Source organism: Carassius gibelio, chromosome B17 (genome assembly GCF_023724105.1).
Source record: "Carassius gibelio isolate Cgi1373 ecotype wild population from Czech Republic chromosome B17, carGib1.2-hapl.c, whole genome shotgun sequence".
Classification (NCBI taxonomy): domain Eukaryota; kingdom Metazoa; phylum Chordata; class Actinopteri; order Cypriniformes; family Cyprinidae; genus Carassius; species Carassius gibelio.
In genome coordinates this window covers 941,476-956,153 of record NC_068412.1, presented here as the reverse complement: position 1 = coordinate 956,153, position 14,678 = coordinate 941,476, and the positions used below count along the sequence as shown (strand labels likewise).

The 14,678-nt window shown below is 35.7% G+C and overlaps 2 protein-coding genes across 3 annotated transcripts in view; one reads left to right on the top strand and one right to left on the bottom strand.

Moving 5' to 3' along the window:
• Positions 1-10,728, top strand: part of rbks (ribokinase) — a 26,643-nt gene extending 15,915 nt beyond the window's left edge. For both annotated transcript variants that reach the window (XM_052579868.1, XM_052579869.1), the window contains 2 exons: positions 1,776-1,964; positions 10,357-10,728. In XM_052579868.1, coding sequence (XP_052435828.1) covers positions 1,776-1,964; positions 10,357-10,530 — 363 coding nt within the window. In that variant the 3' untranslated portion in view covers positions 10,531-10,728. The remainder of the gene's footprint in view (positions 1-1,775; positions 1,965-10,356) is intronic.
• On the bottom strand, positions 10,125-14,678 carry LOC127975863 (39S ribosomal protein L33, mitochondrial-like). The gene is made up of 4 exons (XM_052579886.1): positions 14,531-14,678; positions 14,223-14,241; positions 13,701-13,807; positions 10,125-11,243 (listed from the first exon to the last, which is right to left on the bottom strand). Exons 1-4 carry the CDS (start codon positions 14,550-14,552, stop codon positions 11,194-11,196), a joined length of 198 nt encoding a protein of 65 aa, XP_052435846.1. The 5' UTR covers positions 14,553-14,678; the 3' UTR covers positions 10,125-11,193.

The following is a 14,678-nucleotide window of genomic DNA, read 5'->3' as shown; positions in this document are numbered from 1 at the left end:
CTACAACATCCAGGGACTTGAGGTACTCAGGGCGGATCTCATCCACCCCTGGTGCCTTGCCACCAAGAAGCTACTTCTATTATATAACAATAAATTATATGTAATTAAATGCAAGTAACCCTTAAGAAAAACCCTAATTCTAACCCTAACCATATAGTAAGTACATGTAGTTAATTAATATTATTCAGTACTAAAATGAATAATTACACTGTAACAAGGACACCTTAAAATTAAGTCTTACCCATATTAACTTTTAAACCATATCAACAGTTTAACCAACTTGTTAACATTGTACGACCAGGTTACATTTGTTAATGTAAATGATGCCCTGGGTGTTATAAACTAACAATGAACAACAATTTATTTTATCAATTAAGGTTTATGATCATTTAAAAAATAATGCTTTTGTTTTTGCTAATTCATATTTGCTGATACATATATACTGTTTGATATATATACTTTATTAATTAATAGCAATATATACAACCTGCTGTATAATTAAATAATTGTTAGTTCAAGATAACCTATAAATGAACTGATGTTTTAATATTGTTAGTACCAACCTTAAAGGGATAGTTCACCCAAAAATTAAAACTTGATGTTTATCTGCTTATCCCCCAGGCATTCAAGATGTAGGTGACTTTGTTTCTTCATTAGAATACAAAATATGATTTTTAGCTTAAGTCGTTGCAGTCTCTCAGTCATACAATGCATGGCAAATGGTAACAGAATCTATGAGAGTAAAAAAACAACAACATACAAATCCCAATTAAACCCTGCGGCTTGTGACGATACAGTAAATTGATGTGTAAAGACACAAAACAATCGGTCTGTGCAAGCAATTAAACAGTATTTATATAGTTTTTTATTTTTACCTCTGATCGCAATGTCTGAACTGTTAAAACACTTGTGAATGCACTTCGCAGCAGCAAACGCATGAGGCTTTCTTCTTCTTGCATTATGGTGGATCGCAGATTTATAAGTGCATTACCACCACCTATCTCTCAAGTGTACCATTGACACTCTATCTACAATCTCAATTAGGAGTGTCAATGGTCCACTTGAGAGATAGGTGGTGGTAATACACTTATAAATGCACTTAAAAAGAAGAAGAAGAAAGCTTCACACGCTTGCTGCTGTGAAGCACGTTCAGAAGAGTTCTAACAATTTGGATATTGCGTGAATCAGTGGTGAAAAAAACAACTATATAAATACTGTTCAGTTTCATGCACAGACCAATCATTTTGTGACTTTACACATCAATGTATCCTCACGAGACGCAGGGTTTAATATGGATTTGTCTGTACAAGGTTTTTTTTTTTTTTTTTTTTTTTTTACTCTAATAGATTATGTTACCATTTGCCATGCATTGTATGGCTGGGAGACTGCAATGACTGAAGCTAAAATCATAATTTGTGTTCTACTGAAGAAACAAAGTCACCTACATCTTGGATGCCGTGGGGGTAAGCAGATAAACATCTAATTTAAAAACATTTCATTTTTGGGTGAACTATCCCTTTAATTAAACTCAGGTTCTTTTTAAACTGTCACTTAGCTATAACAGTAGTTGATCTGCAAATAAAAACTGTTAAATAATGCTAATGCATGTCACAGCACAACTTGCATCTATGTAAATTTTGCCCTGACACAATTCAGTAAGCAACAACACAAAGTATGTTATTGGCAATGGTAATTTAAACAGATTAGCGTAGTTGTAGATTAGCTATTAGCATAAATGTGAGTGTTTTCTTATTATGTTATGGTGTTCCTCTTAGGCAGAGCTGTTGACGGGTATGTCCGTTACCTCAGTGGAGGATGCCAGTCAAGTAGGCCTGGAGCTGCTAAACAAAGGTTGTGGTTCAGTCATTGTTACCTTGGGGCCACAGGGCTGTGTGGTGTGTCAGCCCACAAACACAGCACCGAAACACATTCCCACCACTGCGGTGACTGCTGCGGATACCACGGTAAGACTGCAATTGTTGTAGTTGAAGTTATTTGTAGAGACAGTATATTAGTTTTGTTAAGTCTATAAAAGTGTTGTTTTTGATAAAAGTGCTGTCTGGAAGATTTATAAACTAGGGTATGTGTTATATTGCAGTTCAGTACAATCAGAACATTGCATACACCTAATTCTCCTTTTCATGGAGCAAACTGTGATTTAAAACTGTGATTTCAGGCACTTGAAGTATGAAGGAGAAGAAATTCATAATTCCGCATATGGAGTTAGTTATCTGCAGCAGACATTTCTAGCACTCAAAGCCTGTGACTCACCACGCACTAGGGGTACTTCCTGAGTAGGTTCTCTAACACTTTATTATCTGTTATAACGGCATGCCCCATTTGTTAGGTTAGTCTCACAAAGAAGAAACTTTAACTATAAATATCAGGTCCATTTTGCTATTTATTCTGACCAAGAACTGCCTACTTAGACAGGAAAAGGTTCACAAACTCACAAAACAACACTTTTCCTGTAGACTGTTCTGAAAAAGATTGGCATCCCATTGGGCATTAACTGATTTGTTTAATTGATGATACAGATTGGAAATAGAAAATGTATCATTTTATTTTTTATTTTTTTATTTTAGACCTTACTTATAAAACAAAGAATATAAAACATAACTGCCTCTGAGTGTCTTAAATGCATACATAAAAACATATTAACACCTGATAACTATTAATACCGATAACAGCTATTGATAACAACATCCTTGCTCCAGTCAGACTGGGTAGATCTTATAATATACAACAGATAGTCTGTGAAAGATCTGTTCATGGTCCACCTGAAGGTCAAACTTTGACAGAGTATCTGAGAAGACCAGATTTTTGTATACCCCTACAAATTTGTCATGCCACTACAGTCATGAGTGAAAGATATTTAGTCATCAGTCATAATGTGCCCATATACCATATGATCCACAAGTATGATTCATAGTTGAAGTAGTATGTTTTGAATGGTAGTAAACACAATTTATGCATCATTTGGGACATTTGAACTGACATTTTCATTCACCTAGTATGATTCTGATGTGGGCTTTTTTTCAAAATGAGAACAAAGCATTTCTTGGAGTTTCACGTCAATTCTTACTAAAACATCTGATTGTTGTCAAGTTCAATCTGGCATTCTACGTATATGTTAATTGTATATGGCTACTTATTTGCCTCACATTTTTGCAAGTCTGACATCAACCTTAATGTTAATTGTGGATGTGGTTTTTCTGGTTTCCCTTCTGATTTTAATCTCAGAAGTGGATTACTCATTTCACACCTGGATCCGCTAATTCTGGCGTCATCATAACTCATATTTCCTGTTTATTTTATTGCTCTCAAAATGTTTGAAACACATAGTGAGTCTTGTGAAGAACAACAAAATCAACCATTAGTCACTTATTAGAATACGTCAAGCCAGAAAGAAAAGTGGACATATCATAGTGTGATGTAAATTAAGCAAAAAATATGTCCAAAACTGCCCAAAAAAGTTTCCACTGTTTCTCTGGTCTTTATTTTTTATTATTCTTTAGATTAGAAAAAGTTTTGCAGTTCATATAAACTGCATTTCAATTCCAATTCTCATGTGGTTAAAAAGCAAATTCGCAACTCCGTCCAACACCTACTTATTAGCATGACGTGCAGACCACCTATGTATCTAAAATTCTAAGAAAAGGAGATTTATTTGGAGAAGTTCTGAGACATAAACGGGGGGTTCTCATTATTTTAAAACCTGAAGTTTTAAGCAGTATTAAGCAGTGGATTCACAGCAAGATTCTTGTGAGACCACATCCATCTCTTTTAGTCAAGGATTCTTCTGCAAATCACTGCACAGTCATACAGAAAGATAGCATTGAATTCACTCTGGTAATGTACAGTACCTCTGGTGGACACGTCAAATGATTTAGACTGCTTTAAACCTTTGAAACATATAAAAAGATAATAGTAATTATAGTGGCAGAACATCAGTTGTGAGAAAGGTTTGTAAACTACAAATCACTTCAGTTATGTGCAATAAACACTTGCACATTTGCAAGACTGTAATACCAAGCATCAATTACTTATTTTTATGGATTATTTACTGTACATACACGATTTTGTAAGTGGCAAATAGCAATGCAAGCATTGTATGAACACTTCGCTAAGAGTGGTAAAAGCATTTAAATGTGGCTTTTATTTAGTCTGATCTTTAACCACGACACTCATAACACATCTCTCATAAACTCATACACACACACACATATAGAATACAGACGTCCAGTCTTATCAGAGTAGGCTGCCCCTGGCTCCCCTGCCCTCTCTGGGTGACTCAGTGCTTAGCAGTGATCCACTCCGTGGGAGTCCGCCTGGCTGTGGTCTCCACGTGGCAGTTGGCCTGTTCCCGTGCACTTTGATGACCCATAAATCCTGAGTTGTTTAACTCTTTTGGATGCCCTGATCCTTCTTCCAGTAACTCAGTTTTCCCCCACTTGTTAAAAACCAGGAGGAGGAGGGAATGGGACCAAGTGCCAGATTTTATCTCAACGACTAGACAGGAGCAAGGCATGTTTCCATCAGTTTATTCTCAGGGAATAATGGCATATCACTTTTTAAAAATAAACTTTTATGTGGTTTTATGTGGTATATAGCTTTCGTCATCTAACATTATGTGGCAATTGTGTTTATTTGTGATGACTATCTTTAGTCATTGAAGAACATTCAATAGGTTAAAGTGTTTATCACGCTTTTCTTCAAGCATAGTGGTGTGAGTCACAAAGCCCAGCAATGCTCTATGCTCCTTGGCCTGAATCCAGCGTTTTCTGCAGTGTCACCAAATCTCAGTATTTCATACTAAATAACCACTTGTTGTTCAGAGAATAGGCATGGAATTGCCTCAGCTCTGGTATTACATGAATTGAATTCTGTCTTTTTGTTTATATGGCTCAGTTTGCACCATAAGCTCATAGCAACTACTAAGAAATGACAATATTCCAAAATAATTGTATATTTGTAACTTTTTAAGCTAAATGCACACTGGTCAACCTGAAACACCTTGATAACAGGATGGCACAATCTCTTGTTGCTGAAAGTACTTCTCACTTTTGGGCCTGTCACACTTTAGATGTGTACTCAAATTTCACTCTGGTTATATATTCTCTATATAATCGTGTATGTGACAAATACAAATCTTGAATCTTGAAAAAGGGGTAATCTTTTAAACATGGATTCTGTTGCTTACTGAAACAAAAGACAATAAGTTTACAGGAATAAGTACAGATGCACAATCATGGACAACAGTTGGGTGTCTTCGTGTAGCGTTGACGATATGTTTCTTTGTATCTGATGAGGAAAAAAAGAAGAGGATTCCACAAAAAAGTTTTGACTAAATCATTCATTGGGTTGTAGACATTATGGCTTGTCAATTCTTCAGCATGCATTTGAAGTGAAAAGGAGTTACGTGTTTACAACTGCTAGCTCATTGGTCATGGCAAGGCCATGAGAGACCGCCTATCAACAGCCACTTAGAAATTCTCAACACTTTGTCGTTTCCAGTGGTTGCAAAGAGAGATGGGCTGCTAGATCAGTGAGTGGGGCTGCCAGATTCATGTTTGTTGTTGTTGTTTGAGCGCATGAAAATTAATAAAAAAAAAAAAAAAAAAACTTTAACAACTTTATAATTTTAGCTTCTCACTCCCTTAAGGGGAAATTACGCAAAACTCAAAGGGATTGTATCATTGTGTCCTCAAGATAAAGGAATCCTTTCTCTTGGACTAGAAGCAGTCTCAAGTTAAAAGGATCTTTTGGCAGTCTTTACAGCTTCACATCAGCTAGACACCCCTTCTGTGATCAAAAGCCTGTGGTATGGCATTACATGAACGGCACGGCAGACACTATTGCAAATCTGGAAAGGCAAATAAGTAAGTAGTTTTCCTCTGTGTGGCTACCTACTTATTCTATGATTATTCCCTTTCTTCCATAAATCTTACAAAGGCCTTCATATATTTAACACTGACCAACTCCTTCATACGAAAGTGATTCTATCTGTGGCCTACGTGTGTGTTCACTGAGATCAAGTTCTCTAACCTACAGCACACTTAGTTCAGATGAACTGTGGGTGGCCTGTGCTCTTACATTTGAACCCAATTCCAGAACCTCGCCTTCAAGCCAGACAACACGGCTTGCAGTTGTTTCAGACAATCACAATCAGCCAAACTTCACCTCTATGAAAAGAGTCTTAGAGGACCCACCACAGGGATCTTTAGAAGAAGACGGCTGTGGGTATTTACCAGAAAGCACTGTGTGCCTCCAACCAACATTGATGTCATCACACCAAGAGACTGTAAATGAAACCCACAAAGATGAACCCACACTAAGCCGCAATGGACAGCAGCCATTCTTTAGAGGGAAACTATCTCCTAGCAACGTGTGCTGTGGTGACACAAGATGACCACATAGACCCCCAAGTGTGTTTGTAAAAGATTAAAGATTTGACCATCAACAAACACTCAAGGTTGTACTGTATATCTCTTGGAACATCATTAGGTTTGTCTTCAACCTTTTGGAAATTGGAAAGTGATCAGCAACAGAATAACAGAGTTTGTTAGGCTGTCTTTATGTTTTGACTTTGTGCAACCCACCCACTGGTCATTCTCTCATTATCCTCGGATGGACGTTTTTGGCATTGAAGTTTTGAATACCATCTTGATCACATCATCTGTGAGTCATCCACTTCTTCCATTGTTTTTGGAGACTTTTACTGTATTTTACCAGTGGACTTGCATATGTGCATTGTTGTTGTGATAAAATTCTCTCTGTGGTGATCATCCAGTTTTCCCAAGCTTTCACTCCACTGGCCATAATCATGGGCTACCACCAATAAAATTTTAGTTTAGTATATCACATTGACAACTGATTTAATTTGGAATCAGATGCATTCATATCCTTGTTTGCATATTCTCCACAGGAACACTGGTTTTATTGTACACAATTCATCTATAGTCTTGTCTTTATTATCCTTACTGAACCAACTTCTTTCTTGGATGATGTCACCAATTCCTTTTAGATTTCAGCCCCACCCCTTTACTGATTCTACCCATATAGCTCCATTCTGTCCGGACCTACTTTTCTTCTTCGATTTCACTTCCAATGGATAGTCAAGTCCCTCTCTACATTTTCCATCTTACAATTACAGAAATAAAATTAGTTGTAAACACTGTTTATAATTTTTGTCTTACAATTGTATTGTTTCACAGTTTGTAGTGCTGTAAAGTTCAACAAGTTGCAGTTTTTGACTTACCACATATAATAGTTTTGTCATATGATTGACTGACAGCTCTATATAACATTTACCAGAATGCGTCTGGGACTGTTTGGAAGCTACTGGGAGGAGCAGTAGCTGTCACCACTGATGTCAGTCTTACTTGAAAAGTCTAATCATGTGGCCTGTAAAGACAAAAGCTGCCTTTTAAACGTGAATGATGGTCATTTTTTTTAATGACGAACTGGAAAGTTTTGTTGTTTTTGCATCATGTTGTTGAAGTAAACAAAGTTTGTTTTTCAAGTTATTTTAACACTCTTTTTTTTAATACAGGTCATTCACATTCTATTCTGCAGCAACTAGAAGTAATACATTTTTATTGCCAGTTGGTGATACAATGTGGTAGTGTCAAAGTTCAAAACATTTTAACATATTCTCGAAACAAAACAGCATATTTGATGGCAATGGAGTTGATCATTCACAATGTTAATGCGTAGGCAAACTGCGCTCCCATACATTTAATAGTAGGAACAGCTACTATCGCCAACTTGACAACCTCTAGCAATAAGAGCACCTTTCCATCTTATTGGAGTAATAGAAGTGGGTGGAAGGTTTCATCTGAACAAGAGACATTACCTAAATTTAATGATATTTTTTTTCCCAGAACTTTCCTCATGACCACACCATATGTCCAACTGCAGATGTTCTTCCATTTTCCCAAACAGACAAAATGCATGACTTAAGTCAAACTGGGCAAAGGTGGACTGTGATCATTTTGCAATGGATTCTTGTCTGCATAAGTCACTTCATTCAGTCATCAATCAGTAGAGGAGTGCAGACAACTGTGGCCTATGGCCTTGTGGCTATATGGAGGAGACCGAAGGGACAGTCAGTGGTGTGTAATAAAGATTTATGGTTAGGAGGCGGGCCATTGAGATGAGTAATCTGGTAGACTTGTGAAAACCAGTGACGGGGCGATCTGTGGTTAAATCTGAGTACAACACTGCATTCTTCTGTGCTTTCTCATCATAAATTCAACACCAGACATCAACCCTCCCCCCAGATCCCAGTCTACACCTGCGGGCATGGTAAAACATGGCAGTGTCCTTATCACTTTCATACAAGTGGAGATAAAATAAAAAAAGCAGCTTAGAGTGTATTTCTGACAACTCTGGGGAAAAAATGAATAAATAAAAAATAAATAGAAATTTGAGCCCTTAATCAGTTTGTCAAGATATGTATATATATTTCCTATACCTGGAATTAGTGCTCTGCATTTAACCCACCCTAAGTTCACAAGCACAGCAGTGAACACACACACACCTGTGTACACACACCCAGAGCAGTGGGCAGCCATTTATGCTGTGGTGCTCAGGGAGCAGTTTGGGGTTTGTTGCTTTGCTCAAGGGCACCTCAGTCATGGCATTGAAGGTGTGAGCAAGTACATTCATTCCCCCCACCTACAGTCCCTGCCATCATGAGACTCGAACCTGCAACCTTTGTGTTAAGAGTCAGACTCTATAACCATTGGGCCACAACTTCCCCAATGTTATGTTTTATTTAGGACACTCCTAAGATATTTTACATTTACCATTTAGTCCACAAGACAAAATGAATATGAAATTATTAAAATAACCCATTTCAATAGTTTGGGAACCATTGATGGTTGTTCATGAGTCCCTTGTTTGTTCTGAACAGTTAAACTGAGCTCTGTTCTTCAGGTGCTAATGTCCTGCTGCAAAATGAAATCAGCATTTCCATAAACTTTGTCAGAAGATGGAAGCATAAAGTGCTCCAAAATCTCCTGGTAGATGGCTGCATTGACTTTGGACTTGATAAAACACATTATGCAAATCTTCCCACATAGTGAGATGTGAGGGTGTGTTAGAATGAGCCATTTTAGACGTCTTATAAAGAATCTCTTTGGATTTGAGACTTTAGTCTTTGCAACTTTACAGATCATCTTTATGCAGCAAGAGCTTTTAACACTCCATAGAGAAAGGAATATTTGAAATTGCATCATATGACCCCTTTTAAACAAAAAAAAAACTCTTGAAATATTTCAGTTTGTGTGCAATGACTCTAGAATATAAGAAAGTTTGCTTTTTTAATTAAATTACAAAAAATAGAAACATTTTCGATATACAAATTTTTTGAGATGCACCTGTGTATATATATATATATAGAGAGAGAGAGAGAGAGAGAGAGAGATTCAGATGGATCCTGATCAAATTCAGTTATTTAAAATATTTCACAATAATAATGTTTTACTGTAGTTAATTTAATAAATTGAGCATAGGAGCCTTGAACTGAATCTGGTCTCATTGTTTATCATATGAGACTTCTTTAAAAAAAATAAAAAATCCAAAATTGTTACCAACAAACACATACATTTATATGTACATAAACTAACAAATAAATGTTTGCAGGTAATTATAAAAAAAAAAAAAAAAAAGGAAAAAGAAAAAGATTTTGGAGGGAAATTTCCATAGTGCATCAAATGTTACACTGTTGAGTTTGAGTCAAGATATGACTTGGACATGTTGTCAAGCTACATTAGATTAACCCAAAAATAAATATTCACAGAGTATGCTGAAATTATAGTAGGAGAGCAGACAAAAATGGCCACACACATTTAATGTCACACTGCATGTCTCAGCAAGTGCTCAACTCAAACAGAAGACCTTGACAAAGACTTTTGAGGCAGAAGGCGACCCTACATCACTGACAGAGGTCAAGAAAAGCTTTAATCATGCGTGTCGTTTCACTCTGACCCTTGTGACCCGTACCCAAGTCAGCATCTACAGATTTCCTCACATGCCTTGCACAACGGCAAACACACGACTAGAACACAAATAGAAATGTAAAGTCATGTCATCATCATTAATTATTATCACAAGGATTTGATAGTTTAATATTTATTTTGAGATTGATTTAATAAAATTTGTACATTGTGGTGCCATTTGTTTAACAAGATACAACCTTTGGACCTACTGGCATTGACAAGTATGACGGCACCCCCTGCTGACATATTTGTTTTTCCAAGCTATGATGCAAAGTTCAGTGTTCTTCTGTTCCGCATTATAAACATTCATTTAAATGCCACAAACTGAACTGGAACTATTTCTTAACAGGGAGCAGGCGACAGCTTCATTGGTGCTCTGGCTTTCTACATGGCCCATTATCCCACAATGCCGCTGGAAGAGATGGCAAGGAGAGCCAACCTTGTTGCAGCTGTGTCTGTACAAACTGTTGGCACTCAAACATCTTTTCCATTTCAGAAGGATCTGCCAACTGAACTGTTCTGAAGGTGACCCTTGGCTTCAAAACAACACCGTTAACCTGTGCACAGTGTCCACAGAATTATTGTTTGTATAATAAACAATGCCATGTACTGGAGAGTTCCAGATAATGTAATTTCCTGGCATTATTTGTAAATGAGGTGAGATATGATGTTTAATTATGTCTGAAAATAAATAAAACCATGTAAATGTATGTAAAAAAAAGTACAAACATTGTTTTTGTCAAACAATTATGAACATTGTTTTCTGCTAAACATTTTGTAGGCTAATTATTCCAACAAATCCACTTCAGCCCAAAGCAATCTGTCATTGAGTAGGTGGTTCATTGTTTGCAGTAGGTCAAAATTCTGACATGGTACAAAAAAGAAAACAAAAGAACCAAACAAATCCAAAATAATACACTTATTGTAATGGCCTTAACAGCACATTATCCTGACAGGATGTACAGCTCATTTCTGGTCTCAATTAGACCAGTCATCCACAGCTGCAGCGATGCAGGGTCTTTACTTTGATGTAAATCTTCTTCCTTCATAGTTGTTTAGTGACACTTGCATATGCTGGATGTTGATCATCACACTGTGGCAGTTGTTTTACGCCAATAATGCTTGAAAAAAGGGTCCGTGTCAAAAAGTTTTCTCAGTGTCTGTGTCAAAAGAGATTCCTCCATTTTTAAAGAGATCGTATTTTCCTCTTCTCAATGAACAGAACATGTTTGTTCACTGTGGAGAGCAATGAAGAGGAAAACATTAAAACATTAATTAAAATATGAAGAGAAAAACAAACAAACAAAACATTATAGCAATCTATTTTAAAAACCCAACAAAATGTATAAAATTTATATTATAAAAAAAAAATTTTTTAAGTCAGAGCACAACATATCGAATGTATATTTTGTCATCATCATTACAGGAGTACACAACCTCAGTGGTTTTCAAGTTTGCATCCATAGAACACTTGAAAGAAAAAGACTTTATAAAATGTACTTTGCATCTTTAATATATTTATGAAATGTAAGACAATATTTCAAGTCTTCGTGAAATTAAAATGTACTATATTTAGTCTGTTAGTGCACATTGTTAGTCTTAAAGTGAACAAATTAATCCGAGCAAATTAATCCACTGAAGAAAACAAATAATAATTGTTTGTCTTGGTAACCTTTCATCAAAATCTTAGGATGTAACGATTAACTGTGAGCCAGTTGAAAATTGATTCAAATGTGACGATTCAAATCGTTTGAGATGCTAAACAAAATGTGATTCAGTTATGGGTAGGAGTTTATATGAATGTATGACTGAGGGGAACTTACTTTAGAAAAGTTTAGATGGTTCCCAAGTTTACATAGTATTTTTTTCTTTTCATCTTGCCTCTGTATAACGCATATTAAAGTTCATAAAGTGCAGTGCTGCTTTGTTTACAGCGGAAACCAAGGAAAGGCTTTAAGCGCCACCTGCCTCTAATCTTAAATGGAAAGAGCACAGACAAAGTCTTATTTTTTTAAAGAGATTTATTTGATTTGGTGCTTGTTTTAACATAACAATTTAGTTTTGTTGTTAACATTTACATTATATTTAAATTTAGTCATTTAGCAGACGCTTGTATCCAAAGCAACTTGAGGACAATAGAAGCAATCAAACCCAACAAAAGAGCAATAATGTGCAAGTGCTATATTAGTATATTGGTATAGTATTCTATTTCAATTTCACAAAGAAATGTGCAGGATTTTGTCCAAGCAATAATAAAAGGAAATTTAATTTATAATTTGTGTTCAATATCATTTTGTAAAAAAGAAAAAAAGAAACCCGCCCTCTTCAATATTTGGTTTTGTTTGGAAATAAGTCACTATACAGAACTACAGTCAGTAGCAACTTCAGGTTCACTTGGACTTCAATACATTTTTACCAAATATTATTACCTTGTCTTTCTGCTTTCTAAAAGCATATTATGAGTTCACAATTATTTAGTCTATTGACAGTCCTAGAAAAAAAAAAAAGTGTATGGAAAAAATATTTACAATAGATCTCACAGGTTTCATTTGTTAACATTAGTTAATACATTAGCTAACATGAACTAGCAATGATCAATAAGCTACTTCTACAGCATTTATTCACTTCAGTCAATGTTAATTTTAAAAGTTAAAATGTTTAAAACAAAAGGTGTATTTGTTTTTAACATTAATTAAAACATTAATTAATGTGAATATGAACAAGGAAGAATTATATATGTGACGAGTGGGGCGGGCCTAGAGACGTGGGAATTGGAGCGAGGCCGGTGGAGTGATTGGGAAATGAGCGACACCTGCTCGACCCACCGATCTCGAGTCCCATGGAGGAGATGGAGGGATATAAAACCGGAGCGACGACAGTGACGGACGAGAGAGGACCAGGCCTGGACTTTATTTTGTGTTTGCTTTTTATTTGTGCGCAACAGTCGTCCGCGAGAGGCTTGTGCGCTGTTTTGTGTTTATTTTGATTATTGAAGTTTCAGTTGATTGTCCGCCGATTCCCGCCTCCTCCTTCCCGATGATTACGAAGGTTTTATTGTTACAATATATTTTTTACAAACTTAACCAAAAATAAAACAATCCTTTAAAATATTTATTGCTCATTGTTAATTAGCCAATGCATTCACTAATGTCAACAAATGCAAATCTTTCCAACTCTTCATTTTAGACAGTGCACTAATGATAACAGAAACAACATTTGATTTTAAATGTATTGATAATACTGAAATTAGCTAAATGAGATGAATAAATAAACTATATGAACTGTTTATTTTAGGTTAACTGTAGCTAACTAATGTAACAAATGAAACGTTAATGTAAAGAGTTACCAATATTTATTTAAAAGTTTGTTGTGACAGACATGCTCAGTAGAGTTTTAAAACAATATTTTCTATAAAACAACTGTAGAATTACATGTATTTCAAATATTAATTCAAAGGGTTCAGATTTATTTTAATATAAAGGTTTCTGGGTTCTATCGATGCAATACAAAGTGAATGTTTTTAAATAGAATATGATGTAAAATTATTATTATTATGATTATGATATTTTTTAATCAAATTAAAATGTATATAAAAATAAAAATTTAAAATACAGTATAAAGAGTTTTTTTCTTTTTGGAAATCAATTCAGAGTTTTCAATTATTCTTACAGTGACAGACAATGTTCACCTCACCTATGGGGTCATGCTTTCGCAAAACCAGTTTGTCCCTCAATCGGCCCCTCTTCGTGTTAAAAGAGAAACCTGTGCCAGCTGCACTCACCATCTGAACCAGCAAAGTCCTGAAACAGAAGAAGCCACAGGTAAATACAAAGCACTAACTTCAACGTGTCTGTCATAAAACAACCTAACCAAGGAACAGGAACTATTTTTAAATCAAGTGTTTAAACAGACCTACCAGAATAAACCGTTAAGTTGTTAGTTTATTCTAACAATTGTATAATGTTCAGCAACAGAACAAAAAGCAATATTAGACCGTGAAGTGTAATTTAAAAAATGTATCATACATAAGAGTTCAACATGGCAGCAGTGTGTCTTAATATTTCCTTACATTTATACTGTATGGCGTTTTTCTGGACACTCAAAGCGCTTTACATAGAAGTGGGTAATCTCCTCAAACAGCAACAGTCTTGCATATTAGTGCAGCACAGTTTTAGTATGTAAACAAGTACAACGTAAAGATGTGTGAATACTCACTTAGATTTGCTCTTGGCAACTAGATAGAGTTAAAAAGGAAGCAAAACAAAAAGGTAATTAGCACTGGCATCTCAGTGTAATGAATAATATGATGTGATAATAAATAACAATCTCCTCATATCCAATTTTAATTGTGCCATATTATCAATATGCAAATATACATTTATACATGAAACTACTGGCTAACGTTAGTTATTAGACGCCACTCAATGCATCTGTTCTGCAGTCGTTTTGCCCGCATTTATACTGACGTTTTCTGTATATCTTTAGTTTCATATCGCAGATATTATCATTATAGGTGTACTCACAGTTTACGGAAGTGAGAAACATTCTTATTCTTCTATAACATAAGTAACCGCTCGAAAATGTCACATTTTGAGCTCCAGCTCCTCTGACCTCTGAAAGTTTCCGGCTAAAGCGCCAATGCTTCCGGTGTCATGTGCGTCATCGGGACAT